At 29.3% G+C, this 19,507-nt stretch overlaps 2 protein-coding genes across 5 annotated transcripts in view; one reads left to right on the forward strand and one right to left on the reverse strand.

Annotated features, from left to right (window-relative positions):
* The window catches only part of Taf6 (TBP-associated factor 6), a 31,034-nt gene extending 20,351 nt beyond the window's left edge, over window positions 1–10,683 (forward strand). For both annotated transcript variants that reach the window (XM_016052374.4, XM_087153335.1), the window contains exons 9-12: window positions 1,154–1,278; window positions 2,856–3,114; window positions 4,123–4,293; window positions 8,200–10,683. In XM_016052374.4, coding sequence (XP_015907860.2) covers window positions 1,154–1,278; window positions 2,856–3,114; window positions 4,123–4,293; window positions 8,200–8,583 — 939 coding nt within the window. In that variant the 3' untranslated portion in view covers window positions 8,584–10,683. The remainder of the gene's footprint in view (window positions 1–1,153; window positions 1,279–2,855; window positions 3,115–4,122; window positions 4,294–8,199) is intronic.
* Window positions 10,684–16,776: 6,093 nt separating this feature from the next.
* Window positions 16,777–19,507, reverse strand: part of stck (LIM zinc finger domain containing stck) — a 37,265-nt gene continuing 34,534 nt past the window's right edge. For all 3 annotated transcript variants that reach the window (XM_043054162.3, XM_043054160.3, XM_087153336.1), the window contains exons 9-10: window positions 19,179–19,254; window positions 16,777–19,100 (exon numbers count right to left, since the gene is read on the reverse strand). In XM_043054162.3, the coding sequence (XP_042910096.1) occupies window positions 18,977–19,100; window positions 19,179–19,254 (200 nt within the window). In that variant the 3' untranslated portion in view covers window positions 16,777–18,976. The remainder of the gene's footprint in view (window positions 19,101–19,178; window positions 19,255–19,507) is intronic.

A 19,507-nucleotide genomic window follows, 5' to 3' on the forward strand; every position in this document is an offset into this window, starting at 1 on the left:
CTGAAGTTTCTCTAAAAATCATTTCCTTGGGATAAAACTGGTTGGCCTTTATACAGGGATGAGATTTTTTTTTTCTCTCGAATTTCAGCCTTTTTATCAAAAACTCCGATTCTCTAAAAGTTTCGTTTTTTTTTTTATTTATAAATATCCCGCTTTTTTAAAAAAATTCAGTCATTGAAGTAAAATAATTATATTTATTTACGATTTTCAAAGATAAACAGAAAATTCAAACTACGTCCTAGCTGCTAGCCCTTCCACATTTTTACTTATATTAGCTATTTTCTCCAAATTCACACACAGAAAATAAGATTTTCAGTATTTTTTATCCGTCGGTGGGATAGCTCGTATTTTCGTAATTCAGACGTCACTGCTTCTTGTATTCTGGCGTGAAAACAAACAAAAAAAGATTTAAAAAAAATAGAGGTGGATTTGCGGTGAAAATATTTATTTGCTCATTCAGTTAATCTTGTAAATTTTTATTTATTATGTCTAAACAAAAACAATACAAACAAGCCTTTTAGAAATCCCAAGTCCAGACTCTGCAAATATCTCGATTTTTATTCACGCAATTTTAATTTAATCGATTTTCGCATTTACGTGATTTAAAAGTTGCGCATTGCGATTCTTATTAACGCTATTTAAATACCGTACATTATGATTCCTATTTACGAGATTTAAAAATCCAGTATCATGTTTTGTATTTATGCATTTTTAAAATCACGATTTTATTATCAAACATCGATTTTCGTATTTGCCTGATTTAACAGTTGAACGTTGCGATTCTTATTCAGGGGATTTAAATATTGTACATTGCAATTCTTATTTACGAGATTTAAAAAAACAACATCACGATTTTTATTTACGAGCTTTTAAAACCCCATGTAGCAATTCGTATTCACGAGATCTTAAAATCCAATGTCGTGATTCGTTTTTGTGGTTGTAATATCAGGCGATTTAAAAATTATGTATCGTGATCTAAAAATTATGCATCATGATTTGTATTTTCGCATTTTTTAAATTCGATGTAGAGTTTCATATTTACCTGATTTAAAAGCCTCATATCGGGATTTATAATCACATGATTTACAAGTTTAAAAATCGCACTTTTTTTGTCAAATTTTTATGTATTAATGATTTCTCTTTTCATTCACAGCTTCATGAACTCATCCCTGCTGTTTGTTCATGTATAGTGAGCAGACAGTTGTGTACAAGACCAGATGTTGATAACCACTGGGCTCTGAGAGATTTTGCTTCTCGTTTGATAGCTCAAATTGCTAAGTAAGTATTTCTGGCAATATGCTTTATGTAAAATAACTCCCAGAAACAAGTATTGTTTTTCTGCATTATTTTGAAATATTATGAAAATTTTCTTCTTGTAATGATTCCATTATTTTAATCCATTATTCTCACATAATTTTGCAAAAATACTAATAGTTTTAAAATTTATTTAAAAAAATCATTTTGACAACACTGGGTTGATGTGTTAAATTAGATACACTCTTTAATAGGTCACTAGGGATGGAGCAAAAGGGAATGTGTGTGTAATTCCCCTTGTTTTCTGGATTAGGTTACAAACTGATTATTACATTCAGATTTTATATTACATGAGTACTGAATTATTGCAGACTGTAGAATAAAGTACTCTAATATAAAAGTTGAAAGCCATTGAAAATATTATGAAATAAATTTTCATTTAAAAGTTTAAAAATTTTGTTTCCGTTGTATATTTTAAAATGAAATAGTGCATTCTAAAGAAGTAACTTAAGTAGTGATATCTTTACTTGAATGTAGGTGTATATTGTATTGTGTTGTGCATTGTAGGTGTGTATTGTAAAGCTTCAAAATTGGGGTGTAATGTAAAATCAAACTTTATTTTTATTAAGAAAGCTCAGGGTGCGTAGCATTTTCATAAAGTGCTTACTTTTGATTTACGTTTTTTAAAAGCCCTTAAAGGTGCTTTTTCTCGGGGTTTGTAAAAAGTCCTTAATTTTCTATTTTTTTGAAAAGAGATTTTTCTTTGCAGTGCCGATTGTCTTTTTAAATTACAAAATGTGCATGATTTTCACAATTTTCACTGCAATATTTATCACAAAATAGTTATTTTATCATGATAATGTAAAGTTTTTGAAAATGTTTTTGAATTTTATTGGTTTTATGTTTATAAATTAAGAAATTCAAACCATAGGAAAAAAAAATAATTTTTATTACTGCGCAGATTCTAATTTTTTTTTTTTTTTTTTTTTTTTTTTTGAAAGTGATTAAAAATATTTTCTGAGTCCTTAAAAGGTGCTTATTTTTTGTTGAAAAATCTGGCTACACACCCTGAAGCAGTATTAGTTCTCAAATGCTCATAGACAACTGCGGGCTCCTTTTTTGTTTTTGTCATTTTTGCAATTAAAATTTGTAATTTTTGTGCAACCAATTTGCTCTTTTTTTTGTTTGTTTTTAGAATCATAACCGTTTTTCATTACAGCGACTTGATGCAATTTAAACTCTTCTTTATAATGTGTATTACTTTATTTCAGGGCTCAAAGTGTCCTTAAATGTCCTTAATTATTAAACATTTCAATAAATGCCCTGTTTTTTTTATTTTTAAAAAAAAATATTGTCTTGAATTTCTCTTTAGCCCACTACAGAGCCTGTGTTGGTATATATCTTATAGATTAGGTTTAGGTTAATTTTTTATCTTTACTGTCAGATTTTGGAGAAAAATAAATCTGGTAGAAGAGTTCAACCGTATCCTAAATCTCATTATAATTTAGTTCAAAACCCCAACTTATATGCATTTAATACTGTAAATTCAAAATTTTATTCTGAAACTAGGAATTTTCATTCTAAGTGTTTCCTTTTTATAGAAATTTTAACACCACAACAAGCAATGTGCAGACAAGAGTGACTAGAATGTTTCATCGTTCTCTAGCCAATGATAAAATGCCTTTATCTTCTCATTATGGTAGTATATCTGGATTATCAGAGTTGGGACCAGAGGTGGTACGCAGCTTTATAATTCCTAGAGTGAAGGCCATAGGGGAACGTATAAAGCAATGTCTCGAAGGTCCCATGACCACCAGTGTAGATAAGAGTGCAGCAGAGCACATAAAGCAGCTTATATTGGTATGTAGATTCAATGACCCTTTTGAATAAAAAAAAAATACATCTAACTATTGTAATATTCTGTATATTGTTCATTGTTTGTGGCTTTCTGTCGCAAATGGTGGGATCCTGATCCATAATATTTCATTCTAAATTCTATTGATATTTATGTTATATGCTCAAAGTATTTGTGGGGAGAGTAGCTATCGACAATGTCAACCCCTTCATCTGTGAAAAGGTACCCCACCATGGAATCGAGTTAACATGTTTTATATACTAGTGAATGGGAATTATATTCTTGTAGTGGTAGATACACTACATATTTATTATTTGTGCATTATACTTTTCTATTTAATTTAAAACTCTTTTTTTTTATTGACTTTTGGGACATCAAATTACCTTAAATAATAAATTTATAAAGAAAAATTATAGGCATTATCCTGTATCCTATATTTAATGTGAAATATTTTATTGAAACGTATAAAGATACTTGAAAAATTATTTGAAGAATGGATGGAGTACTTGCTTTAATCTATTTGTTACTAAAATAATAGCATGATTTAGTACAAATTGATAAAACTGCAAATAATCAAAAAATTAAATTGCTTTTTCTAAGAATCTTTTACACATATAACTTCTCTAATGCTACTCAATGATTAGATATGCTAAATATAATTTATCTATCTTATAACTTTTCTATATTATAACTTACCTAATGCTTCCATTTGTTAAAAATTCCATTTGTTCAAAATTGGCCCTTCTGGCTTAAAAATATTTTCTAAGGTATTTATAGAAAACTTTTGCAATAATTGATGTTAATTTCTTTTACTCTGTAAAATTAAACATGTATTCTAAATTTTTTACTGTGAATTAAATTTAAGTTTCATTGTTTGCCAAAGTTTAAAGTTTAGACCTTTGTTATGCTCCACCTTTTGAGAACTACCCATATGGCTTTCTGTTCATTGTTTAAAATGCATATGTTATCCATAGTTTCATAAATCATGCTCAACGTTGTTTCAATTTTTCCAGCGAATTTTAACACCTGTATTGAAGACAGGAAGCTCCTTTGGAGATAGCCTTGATGAGTATAAAAATGAGTTCGGTTATTTAGGACCTTTCCTGCACAGCCAAGTTATGCGTGCAAAACAAACTACGACAACTGTTTCAACTACAGCAAGGACTTCATTTACTGTGACTCAGGTATGTATAGCAAAGTTAACCTTTTAGAGATATCTGGCTCAACAGTTGAACTAAATCTTTTTTTCTTTTGTTCAGTATTTGATATATGCTATAAGAGGCAAATATTAAATTTTTGTGTTGCCATATTTGTTTTTTTTTTTTTTGTCTTCGACATAATGTGTTTCTGAACATAACATGCCTCTTCAATTGCTTATATATATTAGAGATGTAACAAATAGTGATTCGACCGACTACCTAATATTTGGCCAAAAAAAAGACCAAATAGCATTATTTTGTTTAAATAAAAATCATTAATAAATATTTTTTATTTATAGAAACAAGTTTAATCATTATTGAAAAATAATCAAAACTTATCCATAAGGCCGGGATAGCCTGGTTGGTAGGGCACTGGGCCCATGTCCAAGAGTTCATGAGTTTGATCCCTGCCAGCCGAAGACTCCCCGTGCAGTAAATGATGACAGATGCACTTTAAATCTGTCAAATTGGAAAGTCCTCCATGTTCCCCTAACAAATCAATATCTCTGGGGGTACCGATCCAGGAGTTTCCTTGTCTTCTGGAATGGTTCAAAATTATAAGGCTACGGAGTTGAACATTAGTAGTCATAAACCCCAACGCTGGGTTTAAAAAAAAAAAAATTATCTGTATTACTGGTATGGGGGTGAAGGGAAAAAAAATTTTTGAAATATTTTAGATAAAAAAAAAACTAACAGCAATAAAAAGAAAACTAAAGTTGAAAAAAAAATAGGAAAAAATCCTCTTAATTCTTAAACTAAAATTTTAATGCTAAAAATAATATTTTGCGGGAAAAAAAACTTATAAAAATACAGCGCTATTATAAAAATGTCTACTAAAAAAATAAAAAAAAAGAATTATATACAAAAGCAAAACAGAAGAAATAAAAATCAATTTTAATTTTTGAAAGAAAATTTTAAAGCTAAACATTTCAGTTTCCTAATTACCATATTTTCAAGAAAAAGTGAAGACTAAAGTCTAATAAAAACCCTCTTAGTTGCCCTGTTTTAATAAAAATATAAGTTTTTTGGAAAAAGCTAGATAGAAACCAAAACAAAAAATTTTCTTAATTTTTAAACGAAAGATTTAACGATAAAATCTTAATTTAACTTTTTCACATGCCGTATTTTTAGAAAAACTAACCATTAAAGAATAATGTGCATTAGGAATGCTTTTTTAAAATTCTGTCATAGCAAAAACGCAGATAAAAAAAATAATTAATTTAAAAAATCAAATGAAAAAAAAATTTCTTATTTCGGAAATATATTTTTCACTTTGAGAATATCAGTTTTCTATATTGCTAGTTCCTGTCTTAGCGTACAAGAAGAAAATATAGTCTATTAGAAACGCTCCGTTAATAAGCTTCGCTTTCAGAATGCTGAACAGAATGACAAGCAAGAATGAAACAAAAGTTCTCAATTTCTAAAACATAAAGTGTTTAAAAAAACGATGAAATTGCCTTGCCTAAATATAATCAAAAGAAAAGATGTAGCATTACAAAAGTCTTGGTTTAGAATCAAGTAATCTAGTTTTAAGTTCAAGTTTACTTAACAAATATAAGTAAAAACTAATTCTAATATAAGTAAAAAATTCAATTTTAGATTACTCTGTATTAAATCTATTAAAATTTTCACTAAAAAAACTGTCATAGAATAATTTTCTAAATAATATTTTGCCGAATAGTTCGCCAAATATTCGGCAAAATGGCTAAATATCCGTTATATCCCTAATATATATAAATAAACCTGGGGTAAAGCCTGCTGTGCCAGCCATCTACAAGAGGTTCTTTACATAAATATTCTTTTTATTATTCCCAATAACAATATCGCCTGCGTTGTTTTTGGATGTTAATTGAAGAACGTTATTTGGGTTTAATTATTATATTTTTATATGATACTTAAACCTAAATTCTTCAAACTTTTTTTCTTCATCGTGATCTGTTTTTTTTTTAGTATAAAAACTATGCAATTATAAGTTTCAAATTAATGTAATTCTAAAGCTATAAAATTATTATTGCAAAGTCACGTTTATGCATTTGAAAACTATGCATGTTATTAATTGCAAATACTTAACTGAGTAATGCTTAACCTATGAGATTTGCGAGAGCAAATAAGGAATTAAAATAATCTAAAACCAGTATATACAGTAATTTGTGAACCTTTTGTTAGAAACCAACTTTTAAGCTTCATTCTCATATAAACTGTTCTTAGATGATTTTAATCCTTGCTTTGCTCTATCTCACCTAAATGATTTGTGATACCTAATGTGTATAGTTTTTTACTCTTCATTTTTTACTAGGATTCTAAAGAAATGTATGAAGAGCAGTCATTATGAACCACTCTTCATGATTTAAAATAATATAAATCAGGTCTAAATGTTTTTTTGTTTTTCTATTGGAATAATTCTTCTTTTAAATATTAATAGTTTTTTTTTTTGGATATGTTTGTGGGGATATAATTATCGACAATGTCAACCTTCATTTATGAAAAGGTACCCTAACATAGTTTACATGCCTTATATACTAGGAATTGTATTTTTTTAGTAGTAGATACACTGCAGTACTTCCCCAGCAGAATTTTATCTGTGATGAAATTCGATGAGCAAATACCACTACTTGATTCATTGCAGTTTTGTGAGAAGCCAGGAGAGCTGTATTAAGATCACGTAATTTTGCTGATCGTGAGTGCTGTATTAAGTTGACAGTCGTGGTCGCTCCTGAGTTGCCTTTAGCAGTCGAGTGTATGGGTAGTACGTTGTGTGTGATCGAAACTTAGTAGCAACAGCATGAGGGGACAATGTCGCAGCAGTCACAAGTAGCAAGTTAACTACTGTTCAATGTGGACCATCCTTCATAGTAGGCATTTCTACCAAGGTAGGCGTGTTCACATCACGTCCAGATCACCAATGTGGGAATTTAATTATCGACAATGTCAACGTTTATCTATGAAAAGGTACCCCAACATAGAATCTTATATACTAGGGAATTGGAATTATATTTTTGTAGTGGTAGATATACACACAGTGCATTATTTGTACTTCATATTCAAATTGAAGTGAGAAAGATGATATAACGAATGCTTGTTAATACATTCAATTAACGAAGCCGAATTTCCTTTCATGTTTTATTGTTAATAAACAATTGTGAACAATTTAGATTTAAATTATTTAGATAAAAACAATTTAGTTACTTTAACTTTGCATTAGTCAGAGTGATATTAGCCTGATAAAAACTATAACACCTATTAATGATTACTTTATTGTAAATTTCTTTTAAGGATGTTATTATAGTGTATTTTAAAAAATAACTTATCATATTTTAGTTATCATTATCATAGATGTAAATTCTGCTCGGTAAATTTTTTCACCCGTCAGCGAGTTTAATTTAAAATTCTCTTGGTTTTTACATACTTGAAAGAATTCTGTATCCTCGAAATATATTTTACTTAGCTTGTTGCTTGCTTCAAAATGTAAATACGTTAGCTACCAAAGTGTAAAGTTGAGCCTCAAAAAAGAAAAAAATTATATTAAAAATATTTGTTTGATATATATAATGTATATAATGTATATATATATATATTTGTATATATATATTATCGGTTTAGAAATTTTCTAGTAAAAATTTTTTCATTTATTTTTATTTAAATAATATTCAAAATAATGATAATGTGCATTTCAAGTTTATTTTATGGTCAGCTACAAATAGAAAAGTCATTTTAATTTTTTAGTTATTGAGGCATTTTCTTTTGTATTTAATCCTTATCCATTTTAAAAATTTTTACATTTGGTTATGGGGCAATAGTTTGCATGGAATTCGTGAAAAATTTGCAGTAACTTTTTTCCAATTTCATGTTGGCATCTATATAACATTATTAAAATTATGTCATAAATTTCAGCCCCGGATGATACCGGCTATACCCAGGCCTCCTACGATAGTGGCAGTGCCCCGAACTTCACAAACACCAGGAGCTCCGTCGCCCACTGGACCCAAGTACGTGATAGTGACACCAACAGCGAGACCTGGCACTCCAGTATCAACTGTAAATCAACCATCTCCCACTCCTACTAGCGTAATAAACTCGACCACCCTTCTTAAAATTGTAACAACACCTTCTGCGTCCAGCAAAACTGTTACTACTACACCATCATTGGCGAAGCTTGTAGTTTTGCAGGCTGCTGAAGGCAGTATCAAATCGGAGCCGGCTTCTCCAATCTGCAGTCGTCCTGCAACGCCTGAGGTAGCGGCTCATGTCTCTACCGATATCATGGATCAAAGCTGATATTGGTATCAGTAGTATTTATTGTAAATATATATAAGCGTATAAAAAGTTTTTTTTTTTTAAAAAATGTTTAGCATACAGGTGTGTTTTGGGGGATAGTATTTCTTATTGCTGCAGCAACCGCAGAATATTTCACATCCAGGGGTCTTTCCAGACATTTTGTAAAAGGTCTTGTTTTTGTAAAATTATGAAAAAACTATTCATAATTTATGAATATAAAATAGGCATTAAGTTGCATTCTTTCAACCAGGGTCCTGTTATTGCTAAAAACCTTTTCAAGAAGTTTTTAAATTGTAAATAGATACAAGATTCTGCTCAACAATTGCTGCTACTAAATTAGAGATGCAAGATACAAATATTTGGTATTTAGACTATACTGCTCAACACAGAACATTCATTTTGGACGAATAATGGAAACAAAATCACTCACATTTTTAAAAATTTCAATTGACATATTTTAAATAACACAACTTAGTAATATCACTTTTAATGTGTTACGCATGAAGTAAACTTAAACAGTTCTTAAATTTATAATATTTTATTTAAAAAATTGCCAGAAATTAATTTTAATTTACAAAATATTCTATTAATTTTATGAATAAGTATATTTTGATCAATTATTTATTTACAAAAAAAATTATGATTTAATATTAGTAAGAATGTGCACACGATGTTTGTAAAAGTAGAAATATTTTCTTAGAATACTACACTTGGAATTTAAACTAAGGAAAACTTAGTTTGTCTCGAACCATCTTTCTTTCCCCCCTGGGAAGGGTTTATTCGATTAACAAAACAATAATGAAGATAAACAAATTTGTGAAGGGTCCGATTAAAAGATAAATTATTTTGGGAAGGGTCCATTTTTATGAGAAGATATTTTGTTCAATACTGTTTATGCATTTAAAAATACCACAGCTTGTGAAGATGTTTATATTCTTATACAATTGGTACAATCCCACATGAAAATGTTGTTAAAATGAAAATAATTGTTTCTTGTCTCACCTGTGAAAATCGAGTAAAATCCATGATACAGAAAACTTATCGCTTTCTTAAAATATACAAACACTGACAAATTTATGTCACCATGATATTGAAGTATTTTTTATTCTTCAATCATATTCAATAGAGCTGCTGCAGCTTGAAGAAATACTATTTTTGTAATATTAACATAGAGGATAGATTTTGTAGGATCACATTATTGAAGTTATCATTTATTGTTAAATTTTTGTTTTTTATTTCATTTTGGAATTATATTGTCCGTGACTTTGCTGCTTAACCCATTGACGGTTCTGCCTGTTAAAAGTTCTATTTTTAACCTGCAGTCTGCCATAGCAATGCCAGTTTTCCTATGTTGTTAGATAGGGTAAAAACGTTTCCCGGTTTTGCCCATCTGCCTGTGGGTTAATAATTATGCTTAGTGTATAGAAGTGTATGAAAATTACAGTTGTTAAAATTTGAGCTGAATATTGAAAAGGCTCATTTTATGCCATTATTAAAATAATATACAGTATACTCTTGATATCTCAAAGTTGAAGGGACGCTAAAAAAAATTTTTGTGATAGCAAGTTCAGAACTAAATATGTTCTAAAAAGTAGAAAAATATATTCTAAGACATTATTCTAAAAAATAGAGTCATGAAACATAAGAATAATTACTATTAAATACAGATGTAATAATAGTTAACTATAAATCTAAATACAAGAATGATAATTTTTTTATTTTTAAAAGTGAGATAGAAAAGAATTGCTTTACATTGTGATTTTTCAGAAGAAAAAAATTTTGACAATACAAGGTTTTGAGAAGAAACTCTTTGACATAGGAATTCAAATTAAAATTAGGTGGATAAATAATGCCAAGGTAAAAAATATTTTTTTGACACAGCAATGTTTTCGAGAGTATACTGTACTTTTAGGATAAAATTATGTAAAGGCTGTGCAATCAAAAATGTAAGTTTCACGAATCGAATCCCCTTCCTAGAATATGAAGTAATACATACACTAAAGATCAATTAAATTGAGTAAAGACAATGTTATGCAAATTGTGTATCACTGTGCCTTCACAATAACTTCATATAAAGCTTGTATAAGTTGTTAATCAAAAGGTGTTAATTTTATCCTATTCTAGACTGCTGGTCACCTACAATATATATATGAGCATGTCTGTTCGAGACTAAAAATCCTTAGCACAGGGGTGTCAAACTCGCGGCCCGAGATGAACATTTTTGTAGCCCAGTCAATATATCTGAAGTAAAGTAAAAATAAAATAGAAATGTGAATTAGAAACGAAACTAGCATATAAAATTATAATATACTTTATTTATAAACTATACAGATCATTTTAAATTGTCCGCTCGAAAATGTAAAATTCTAATTGGCTGAAATGGAGTCCGTTTCACACTAAGCTATCAATTAGATAGTACATAATCAGGTTTATCCTTTTATAGCGAGGTAAGTTGGTTATCTTGCTCCAAGGTTCTCAATTCATTCTGGGATTTGAAAGAAAAAATATGTAAGTTTTTACAAACTATAAATCAAGATACAAGCTTGTTCTCCGATCAAATATGGTTGCAAGATTTATCTTTTATGGTTGATATAACCAAACACTAATCCGATTTGAATTTATTGTTACAAGGCAAGGATCAGATCACTACAAGCATGTTTGACATAATTAAAAAAGCATTCAAATGTAAACTGTTTCTTTGGGAAAGGCAACTGAAAAATGAAGATTTAACGCACTTCCCAACGTGCAAAAAGAACAAATCTAGTTAATATGATACTGCATTGTATCAAAAGTACGCAGAAAAAAATTTCAAATCTTAGAACAGAATTTGAAACAAGGTTTAAAGATTTTAATTCTTTGGAAGACAAATTTTGTTTGTTTTCTTCGATTTTCTCAATAAATATAGACTCAGTACCCAGTTATATGCAAATGGAAGAGATTGAGATTCAGTGCGACTCAAATTTGAGGGCAAAATTCATTGAAGTGGGTGTGCCTAAATTTCAATACTAAATTTCACGAATATTTACCAGCAAGGTTTGAAAATACTCGAAAATTCGCGTATAAAATTATTTCCAAGTTTGGAAATACTTATCAGTGAGAGCAATTATTTTCTGTTATGAATGGAAATAAATCTCCTGTCCGAAACCGTATTAATAATGCTCACGTTGGGTCAATTTTGAAAGTAGTCTCAGCAAATAAAATTTTTTCCGAAATAGAAAAGATAATAGCAGAGAAGAGATGTCAAGTATCAGGACGTAAACAATAATTTAACTTTATATATGTTTATTACAATTCAAAATAATAATATTTGTTTCTAAAGTTAATCATTGTTTATTTGGCCCAAGTTAGCTTTTGAGTTTCACATCCCTGCCTTAGCAGTTTGCCTAGTTTCTTTACCTGCCATCATTCAGTGTACTCTAAAAACGCCTGTGGCTGAATTTTTTCGAGCTATCTGCGGCAAAACTCTCTAGCAATAATATCTTTCTACAAGATACTTTTGATAATAACAAACATGTATGTTACTCATTTAAAGTAACAAAAGCGCTGTGTTTACAAAGATAAACTATATAATATTTTATTCTAGTAATACGGGTGATATTATCGAATTTTGTTAGAGGAATGTACAAATTATCTCCTTCGCATTTTGTAAATAATCATCACCATAATAAATCATGCAAGCCGTAGTAGTAAATTGCCGCAAAAAAGATCGACGACGAAATTATGCAAATCTGACTCCTCAAATGCTTCTTTTGTTTGAGATTAGGCTGTTATAATGAATAATATCGGATTTAAAAACTACGGAGAAATCAATAACAATAACTAACTTGATAGAATTATTGTCTTAAAAAGTAAATACTCAAATGCACGATTCCCATTTTGTTTGAAATATATCAGGATATTTAAAAACCACGTGAAAATCAGAAATTTCTGTAGAAAAGTAATTTTTTTTTTACTTTCCAAAAGAAAAATCTTTCTGCAATAGGGCTAAAAACTTTTAACCTAGAAAGCGCAAGGCAGAAATTGGAATGCTTGTGTGTCAAGCGCCTACTATTTTGTCTACGATCGAAGGTACCTACTTCAAAAAATTCGAGTGATCAATAACTACCTCAGTATCCTCAAGTGTGCATAAATGAGGTACAACGCTACACATTATAATATAACTTACTATAATTACTCTTCATGTTAATGTGAATGAATTGATGAAAGACCCTATTAAATCTGAAAAATTCTTCAACACCCAGATTATTTTTCTAGCTGTACTTCTACTATTAGTAAATAATATACTGAACATTAAATATAATTTTTTAAAGGAATTATACATTGTTGTAATAAAAAATACAAAGATAATTTATTAAGTTTTATTAACTTACAAACAAAAAAATGCACAATTTGTAAACTCTAAATACAACAGGTAGTTAAAAAAAAATACCAATCTTGGTTTCAAAATTAAATTCTAAAAATATAAACTCGAGCACTATTATAAAATTATTCATAAAAAAATTGATAACACGATTACTGTTTTTATTTGGCACTTAAAATTTTTAAACCTCTATAAACATATTTTTTTTTTAAATATAAATCTCATATTTTTATAGATAATCAATTCTTGCTACAATTCAACAATTTTTGAGTGATAACAAGTTAATAACTTCAATGTCATCAAGAAAAAGAAAATATGTAATTGAACATTTCAACAGTGAATAAAGTAAAATAAATTGTAGATTTTGAAAACACATCATTTGAATGTAAAATATTTCAATAAATGCCTTCTCCGTGCTGTATACGTCGTTTAAAACTAGTAAATTCTATAGCAAATAACCAGTTATTTGATTGATGTGACATAATTATGATAAAGTGCACTTTTTACAAATTTAAAATAAGACACACATTTATTACGTTGATAAAAAATAATGGACATTTTAGCAGACAATGAGTAAAAATAAAGAATATTTTCCTTCCTTAAAAAAGTTAAATCATTATAGGCCTATTTGATGCTAAATTATAATAAATTCTGTTTTCTATACAAAAGTAAATATAAACGAAGGCTGAAACTCTAGCTTAATTTATACCAAAGGTGATATTTTTCACTTACACTTTACAAGATTGCACTTTAAATATTTGTATTTTTTTTAAAAAGTGAATAATGGAACTTCATTTAGATAGAAAAAGGCTATAATGGTTCTCTTGATTTTTCTTTATCTGATATTTTTGTGCTTACTGTGTTTCATATTCTTGAATGTGTTTTTAAAATTTTTTATAAAATTAACTGACAAACATGAAGTCGAATATAACTGCAAATGCTCAAAAGTATATAGGTTGAAATAGACCTGCAAATAGCCACTTGTCATGTGGTCAGTCAACAAAAAAAATGGAGACTTAAATTAAATAAACAACATGTCACTTTTTCTAATCGTTTAATGATAAATGTTCATCAGTGTAGAAAGAGACTTTAAAAAACAGAACTTTCATTCAAAACTTTGATGTGGAAAGATTCATGTATTTTAAAGTTGTAATGTATACTTTAACTGTATCTCTATATATTTTTAAATAAAGTTCGTTAAAATCAGTATGTTTAACTAAATTTTGCCAGTATTAACATTTTATAGTCATAGATTTCTATCATAATCTGAATATTTTTCCAAAAATCAAGCAAAAAAATAAAATATCCGCCGATGGTAAAAATACTTCTTCTAGTCCTCAACAGATGGTGCTATTGCCAGTACTGCAGAATGTTGAGTGTTAATAGTTTAAGTTGTTGCTAATTCCCATCTGGTCTGACGGGGTCAGACCAGATCAATAAATCCGAAACCAGAATGGGAGCAGAATGAATGTCGTTCCAGTCCAGCCCTAAACAGTTCAAGATGTGCTCAGGTGATGCCTGGTTTTGTTGGCATTTAGGGCAAAGAAGAAAGATCTTTTGATTAGCAGAAAATGTGAGACTTTTCAGGTGTCCACTGGCCAGTCGGGATAAGCAAGTGTTGGTTTGCCTGTCACCAGGAAGAGATAGAGAGAGTCCTGGTCTTTTTGCTTTATGCCAGTAGTGAGTAGGTGGAAGCAGCCACTTTTGTTTGTTCTGGGCCTTTTGCCTTGCGAAAAGTTCAAGGTATGTAAGCTCTGAGGTGGAGGGGACTGGATGGTCTAGTCCCTTCTTTGCGAGAGTGTCAGCCAACTCGTTGCCGTGGATATCGACGTGGGACGGGATTCGTTGAAAGTGGACCTCATGCTGCTGGGAAATCATTTCGAGCTTTACTTTTTGTAAGATCGAAAAACTGGTTTTATCTCCAATGAGGGCCCAATTTTTGAGGTGTAATCGTTTAAGTAATTATAAATAATGGTTTTAAAAAATCTTCTTTAGATTAACATTTATATACATATTTTTTACATCGCTAAATGTAAATGCTTATATTATTTTTCTTTTTCACTTACATGATTGTGCATGATGTATCAAAATTTTACTTGAAGCCTAAAAAATGTCTCTAGTAAAATCTCCGTTATTTTATTTCTCCAATGTTGGCAATGTAGGAGAAAGTAGCTACTAAGATACAGTCTACTCACTGAAATTTTCAGGATAGTTTAAAAGGCCCTTTGTTGTTATGTACACTATCGTGATCATGACTAAGTGATAGTTATAATAAAAATTAATAAATTTTTTCAAAAATGCTTTTTTTAAAAGACTTCAGCAAAATATTTCTACAAATATATATATCCATTTAATTTACATATATTTTTTTTCTTCAATATTATATTCTCAAGGACAATTATACAATTAATTTTAAAAAGGAAAAAATATTTTTTATTAGGGAAATTTTAAATCAATGTATGAGGGACACTAGCTTATCGATACATTTTTCAAAATAGTGTCAACAGCGGTAGAAAAATATGTTCTATGATAAAATTGAATCTAATGGTTAAATCAGATTCGTGATTATCTATGATTTAACAATTAAAATAGATTTTTAAGGTTTAGTAAATTTCAACAGTTATCTTAAGTGAATTCAGTATGTGAAATAATTTAATAAAAATTGTTACCAAATTCGATAACTTGGCCTTTGTCTTTAACATATACTATTGATTGACTACTTTAGCTAGTGGAATAAAAATAAACAAATTCTAACTCAATAAAACATTGAATTCAGAGAATAAAATGAATAATCAGTGGCAAAAAATCCATAATTGTTAAACAAACATCAGTTGCAGTATGTTCAGTGGATTAAGAACAGCACAAAACTATTAAAATTTTAAATTCATAATAAATTTAGAGTTGCAATGGCATTCATATACAGAATTAGATCAATCTCTAAATAAATATATTTTCTTTAACTTAAAAAAAGTTTTAATATAGGTGAAACATTAATTTCTTAAACCCTGAATGTAGGCCTATAACACAAGCCAATAATCACTCATTAAGAAAGTATTAGTGAAATTGTGACACTATTGATAAAAATATTACATTTTTGCCAATAAAGTTAATAATTATAATTTGGATTCATATCTTGCCATGAGGAATTACATGGGCTTTAGAATAGACAAATAACTTAAATATTTTATAAGTTATTAAACCTTTTAAAAATTGCTAATTTGGTGACATTTTCCCACCGAGGTCAAAATTTTCTAAACTACTGCCTTATTCTCAGTTTTTGCACATTTATATCAGCCAAAGTAATGCAGCATTGGAGTAAGTTTATAAAAATTAGACCGCAAATGCTTTTCATTTTCACAAACTTATCTCAGTGGCGCGACAGTCCATTGAGGGCCAAGGCCTACAGTGCCCATCTTAAGTCTTCTTGACCTTTGGGCTCTGAGCTGCAAAAGCAGGTGTTCCGGTTGAGTGGCCAATCCAATGCAGTGTTTGGCTCCAAAGCATGCTTGGTACTCATTTTATCGACCCACTGAAGGGATGAAAGGCTGAGTCAACCTTGCCCGGCCCAATGATCGAACCAGGGACCTGTGGCACAACAGTGCCAAGTACTACTGCTCAACCACCAGACGTCTTTCATTTTCACAAAACTCAGGCATTTCTACATATTGACGTTTTGCGCTATTTTTAAAATAAGCGTAGATAGTGCTGGCTTTAAATAGGGTAAACTTGATTTAACAGTCATGAGTAACAGTTGCAAACTTACAGAAGTTATATATTATTTGCAAAGAAGCAGACGGAGCCCTCGAAAAACAGCCTTAAGTAAAATATTGATGCTATATTTGGGCACTTATTCATACAATCAATATACTTACTTATAAGATGTTGCATGCCTTAAAGGGTGCATAAAAGATGCCAATTAAACAGTCACAGTATGATATATTAAAAAACAAAATGTAGAGAAGCAATTGTAGAAACCCATAAGCACATTATAATGCACAAAGAATATTTTTATATTAAATTTATATATTGGGGAGTCGCGATAGAGAAGTTAAAGGCACTGAACTGTCATTGTGAAGGACTTGAGTACAATCCTCAGTGGCAACTTGAAACCTACATAGCTTGTCTGGGAAGTAAAGACGGAATGACGCTAACAACCACATAGCTACAATCATGCCCTTTGTCACAAAATTGTGGAGCCATAACCACCATGGGCTGTCACAGGAATATACTTTATCATTCTAGCTACACTGAGCCTAAAAGTCTATAATTCCATTACAAAAATAGCTGACATTTTTTGATTAATTGCAAAAATATGTTCGAAGTTTAATTCAGAGTAAAATGGCTAACTAAGTTAATCTAAATATATATCTGTAACTGTTATTTAGAAACTTAACTCTTATCCGTTACAGGTTCACTGAAAATGTTTTAATTTCTTTTAAACCAGTACAGTTTTTTTTTAAACAAACCTAGTCTGACCACATATTCTAAAGCACGAAAGCCACGGACAGACATTTCTTTATCAGCAAACTGGACTGAAAACATCGGACCTGCCGCATAGAATGGGAAGAAGTGGAAACAATTTGGAGGGGTGAATACTTTTCATTCATTTTTAAAAGAGAGTAACACAGAATCAATTCAATCTATCACTATTCACATTATGAAGTTAAAATAAATTTCCATGTATATTAAATACAATTTCAATGTATAATATCCTTTCTCTCTCTTGAGAAAATTCTAAACTAAAATTGCACAAAATAAGAGTTTGATACAAACACCTGAGTATTAATGAATCAGACACATTAAAACACAAAATGTAGAAACTGAATCTAATAAAAAGGATGCAGACTGAATAAAAAATAAAACATTATACAACATAGATTCAAGTAGGAAATACAATTCTACTATCATAAAAGCAATAAAATGAGTATTATGTCACCATGACTATGTACCTACAAACGTAACTTAAAAATAACTTTGAAAAATTAAAAAAAAATTTTAAGCAAATTTCATTTAGAATTAGCAGGGGTCTGTCCAGGCCAAATTTACTACCGTTTAGCAGTACCTTCACAAATTCAACTTTTGGAAAAACCCTAGTTTCACAAAATACTTTTTCTTAAAATTTGATTTTTGTATCCCGTAAGAAACGATAAATCCATATTTTTGTGTTGATTTTTTAATTTTCACAAATTATGTCTAAATTTTCACAAAATAGGTACCTCTCGGAAAAACCTAGGCAGACCCCTGATGATAAATTTGTCACTGATAAAAGTAACGCATTTAAGAACTACCACAACACAATAAGAATTTGGATTATAGATATTTAGATTTAACAACTTTAGAGAGTGATTTTTTTTTTCATTTCAAAAACAATATAGAGTGTTCAACAAACACATTTACAATGGGTATTATAAAGAACATAAACTTAATATTTTTCATTCACCAATTGTGATACTAACAAATGAAACAATATAATTGAATGCAAAGATAATGGCACAAGTGCTGGTATTGACTATACAGCACCAAATTTAAATGATACTACACACTCAAAATTAAATACTGTGCTAAGTTGCATAAAGTAAGTTTAACAGAAAAAAAAGCAGGTACCATTACTTGAATACCTCAGAGTTTTGGGACTTAAGATGGTAAATCTTCTGGAGGAAAATACAAAATCTAAGAGGAATCAAACAAAAAGTTTTAAAACTATACGGTTAATGTTTTCTTGTTTGTGGAAGACATTTTTTTTTTCAAAATTGAAAATAGATATAGAAATTAATTAATATTTTTCTTTGTTAATTATAAACTTGGAGTTTTTAGTCATAGAGTCATTTTTAGGAAAGTTAAACAGTTAAGTTAGCAGTAAAACTTAAAAGTTCTTCAGCAGAGTTGAAGCTAAAAGTTAATGTATAAAAGCGTATAACAGTCATATAAAGTTCATATTAACAAGTGAAGCATTAGCAGATGTCGTACAATATTTAAAAACTCAAATAGAACTCTATTTGTTTAACAAATTCAGTTAAAAGCTCGCTTTGGATGTTATGTCATTATTTTCTTAGGTGATGCTTCATAGGCTTTTTTCAGTCTCTTCCTTAATTCAGCAGGAAATTTGTCATAACATTTTTTGCATACCGGTTTTAAATCCACCTCAAAAAATTTTGTCCTGAAAAAAAAAAAAAAAAAACTTTAGTGGCCTGAAAAATATATATGATTAGATGTTTAAAAAAAAAGTTAAACTTACTTTTGACTCATTTTCTGATCACACACATAACATGCAAAATGATGAACACACCAAGCTTTGTTTAAAGCAGTAAAAACTAAAAAATTAAAGAACATTTAATAACAAATAAACAGTATAATATTTAAATTATAAACAAAAGCATTTTAAGTAAGTAAACTTAATTAGATGAATAATGCTCATAAATGTTTTTAATAAGAAGATACACTAGAACTTACAATATAGAAAATCCAACATTGTGAAGAAAAAAATTAGTAAACCTTATCTGACAAGAATCAAATCTCAAGTAATTTAATTCAGATTGAAATACTTTATCTAGTAGTTAATATTAT

The sequence above is a fragment of the Parasteatoda tepidariorum genome, chromosome 10, assembly GCF_982258835.1.
Source record: "Parasteatoda tepidariorum strain Cologne lab strain chromosome 10, Ptep-v5.0, whole genome shotgun sequence".
NCBI lineage: Eukaryota > Metazoa > Arthropoda > Arachnida > Araneae > Theridiidae > Parasteatoda > Parasteatoda tepidariorum.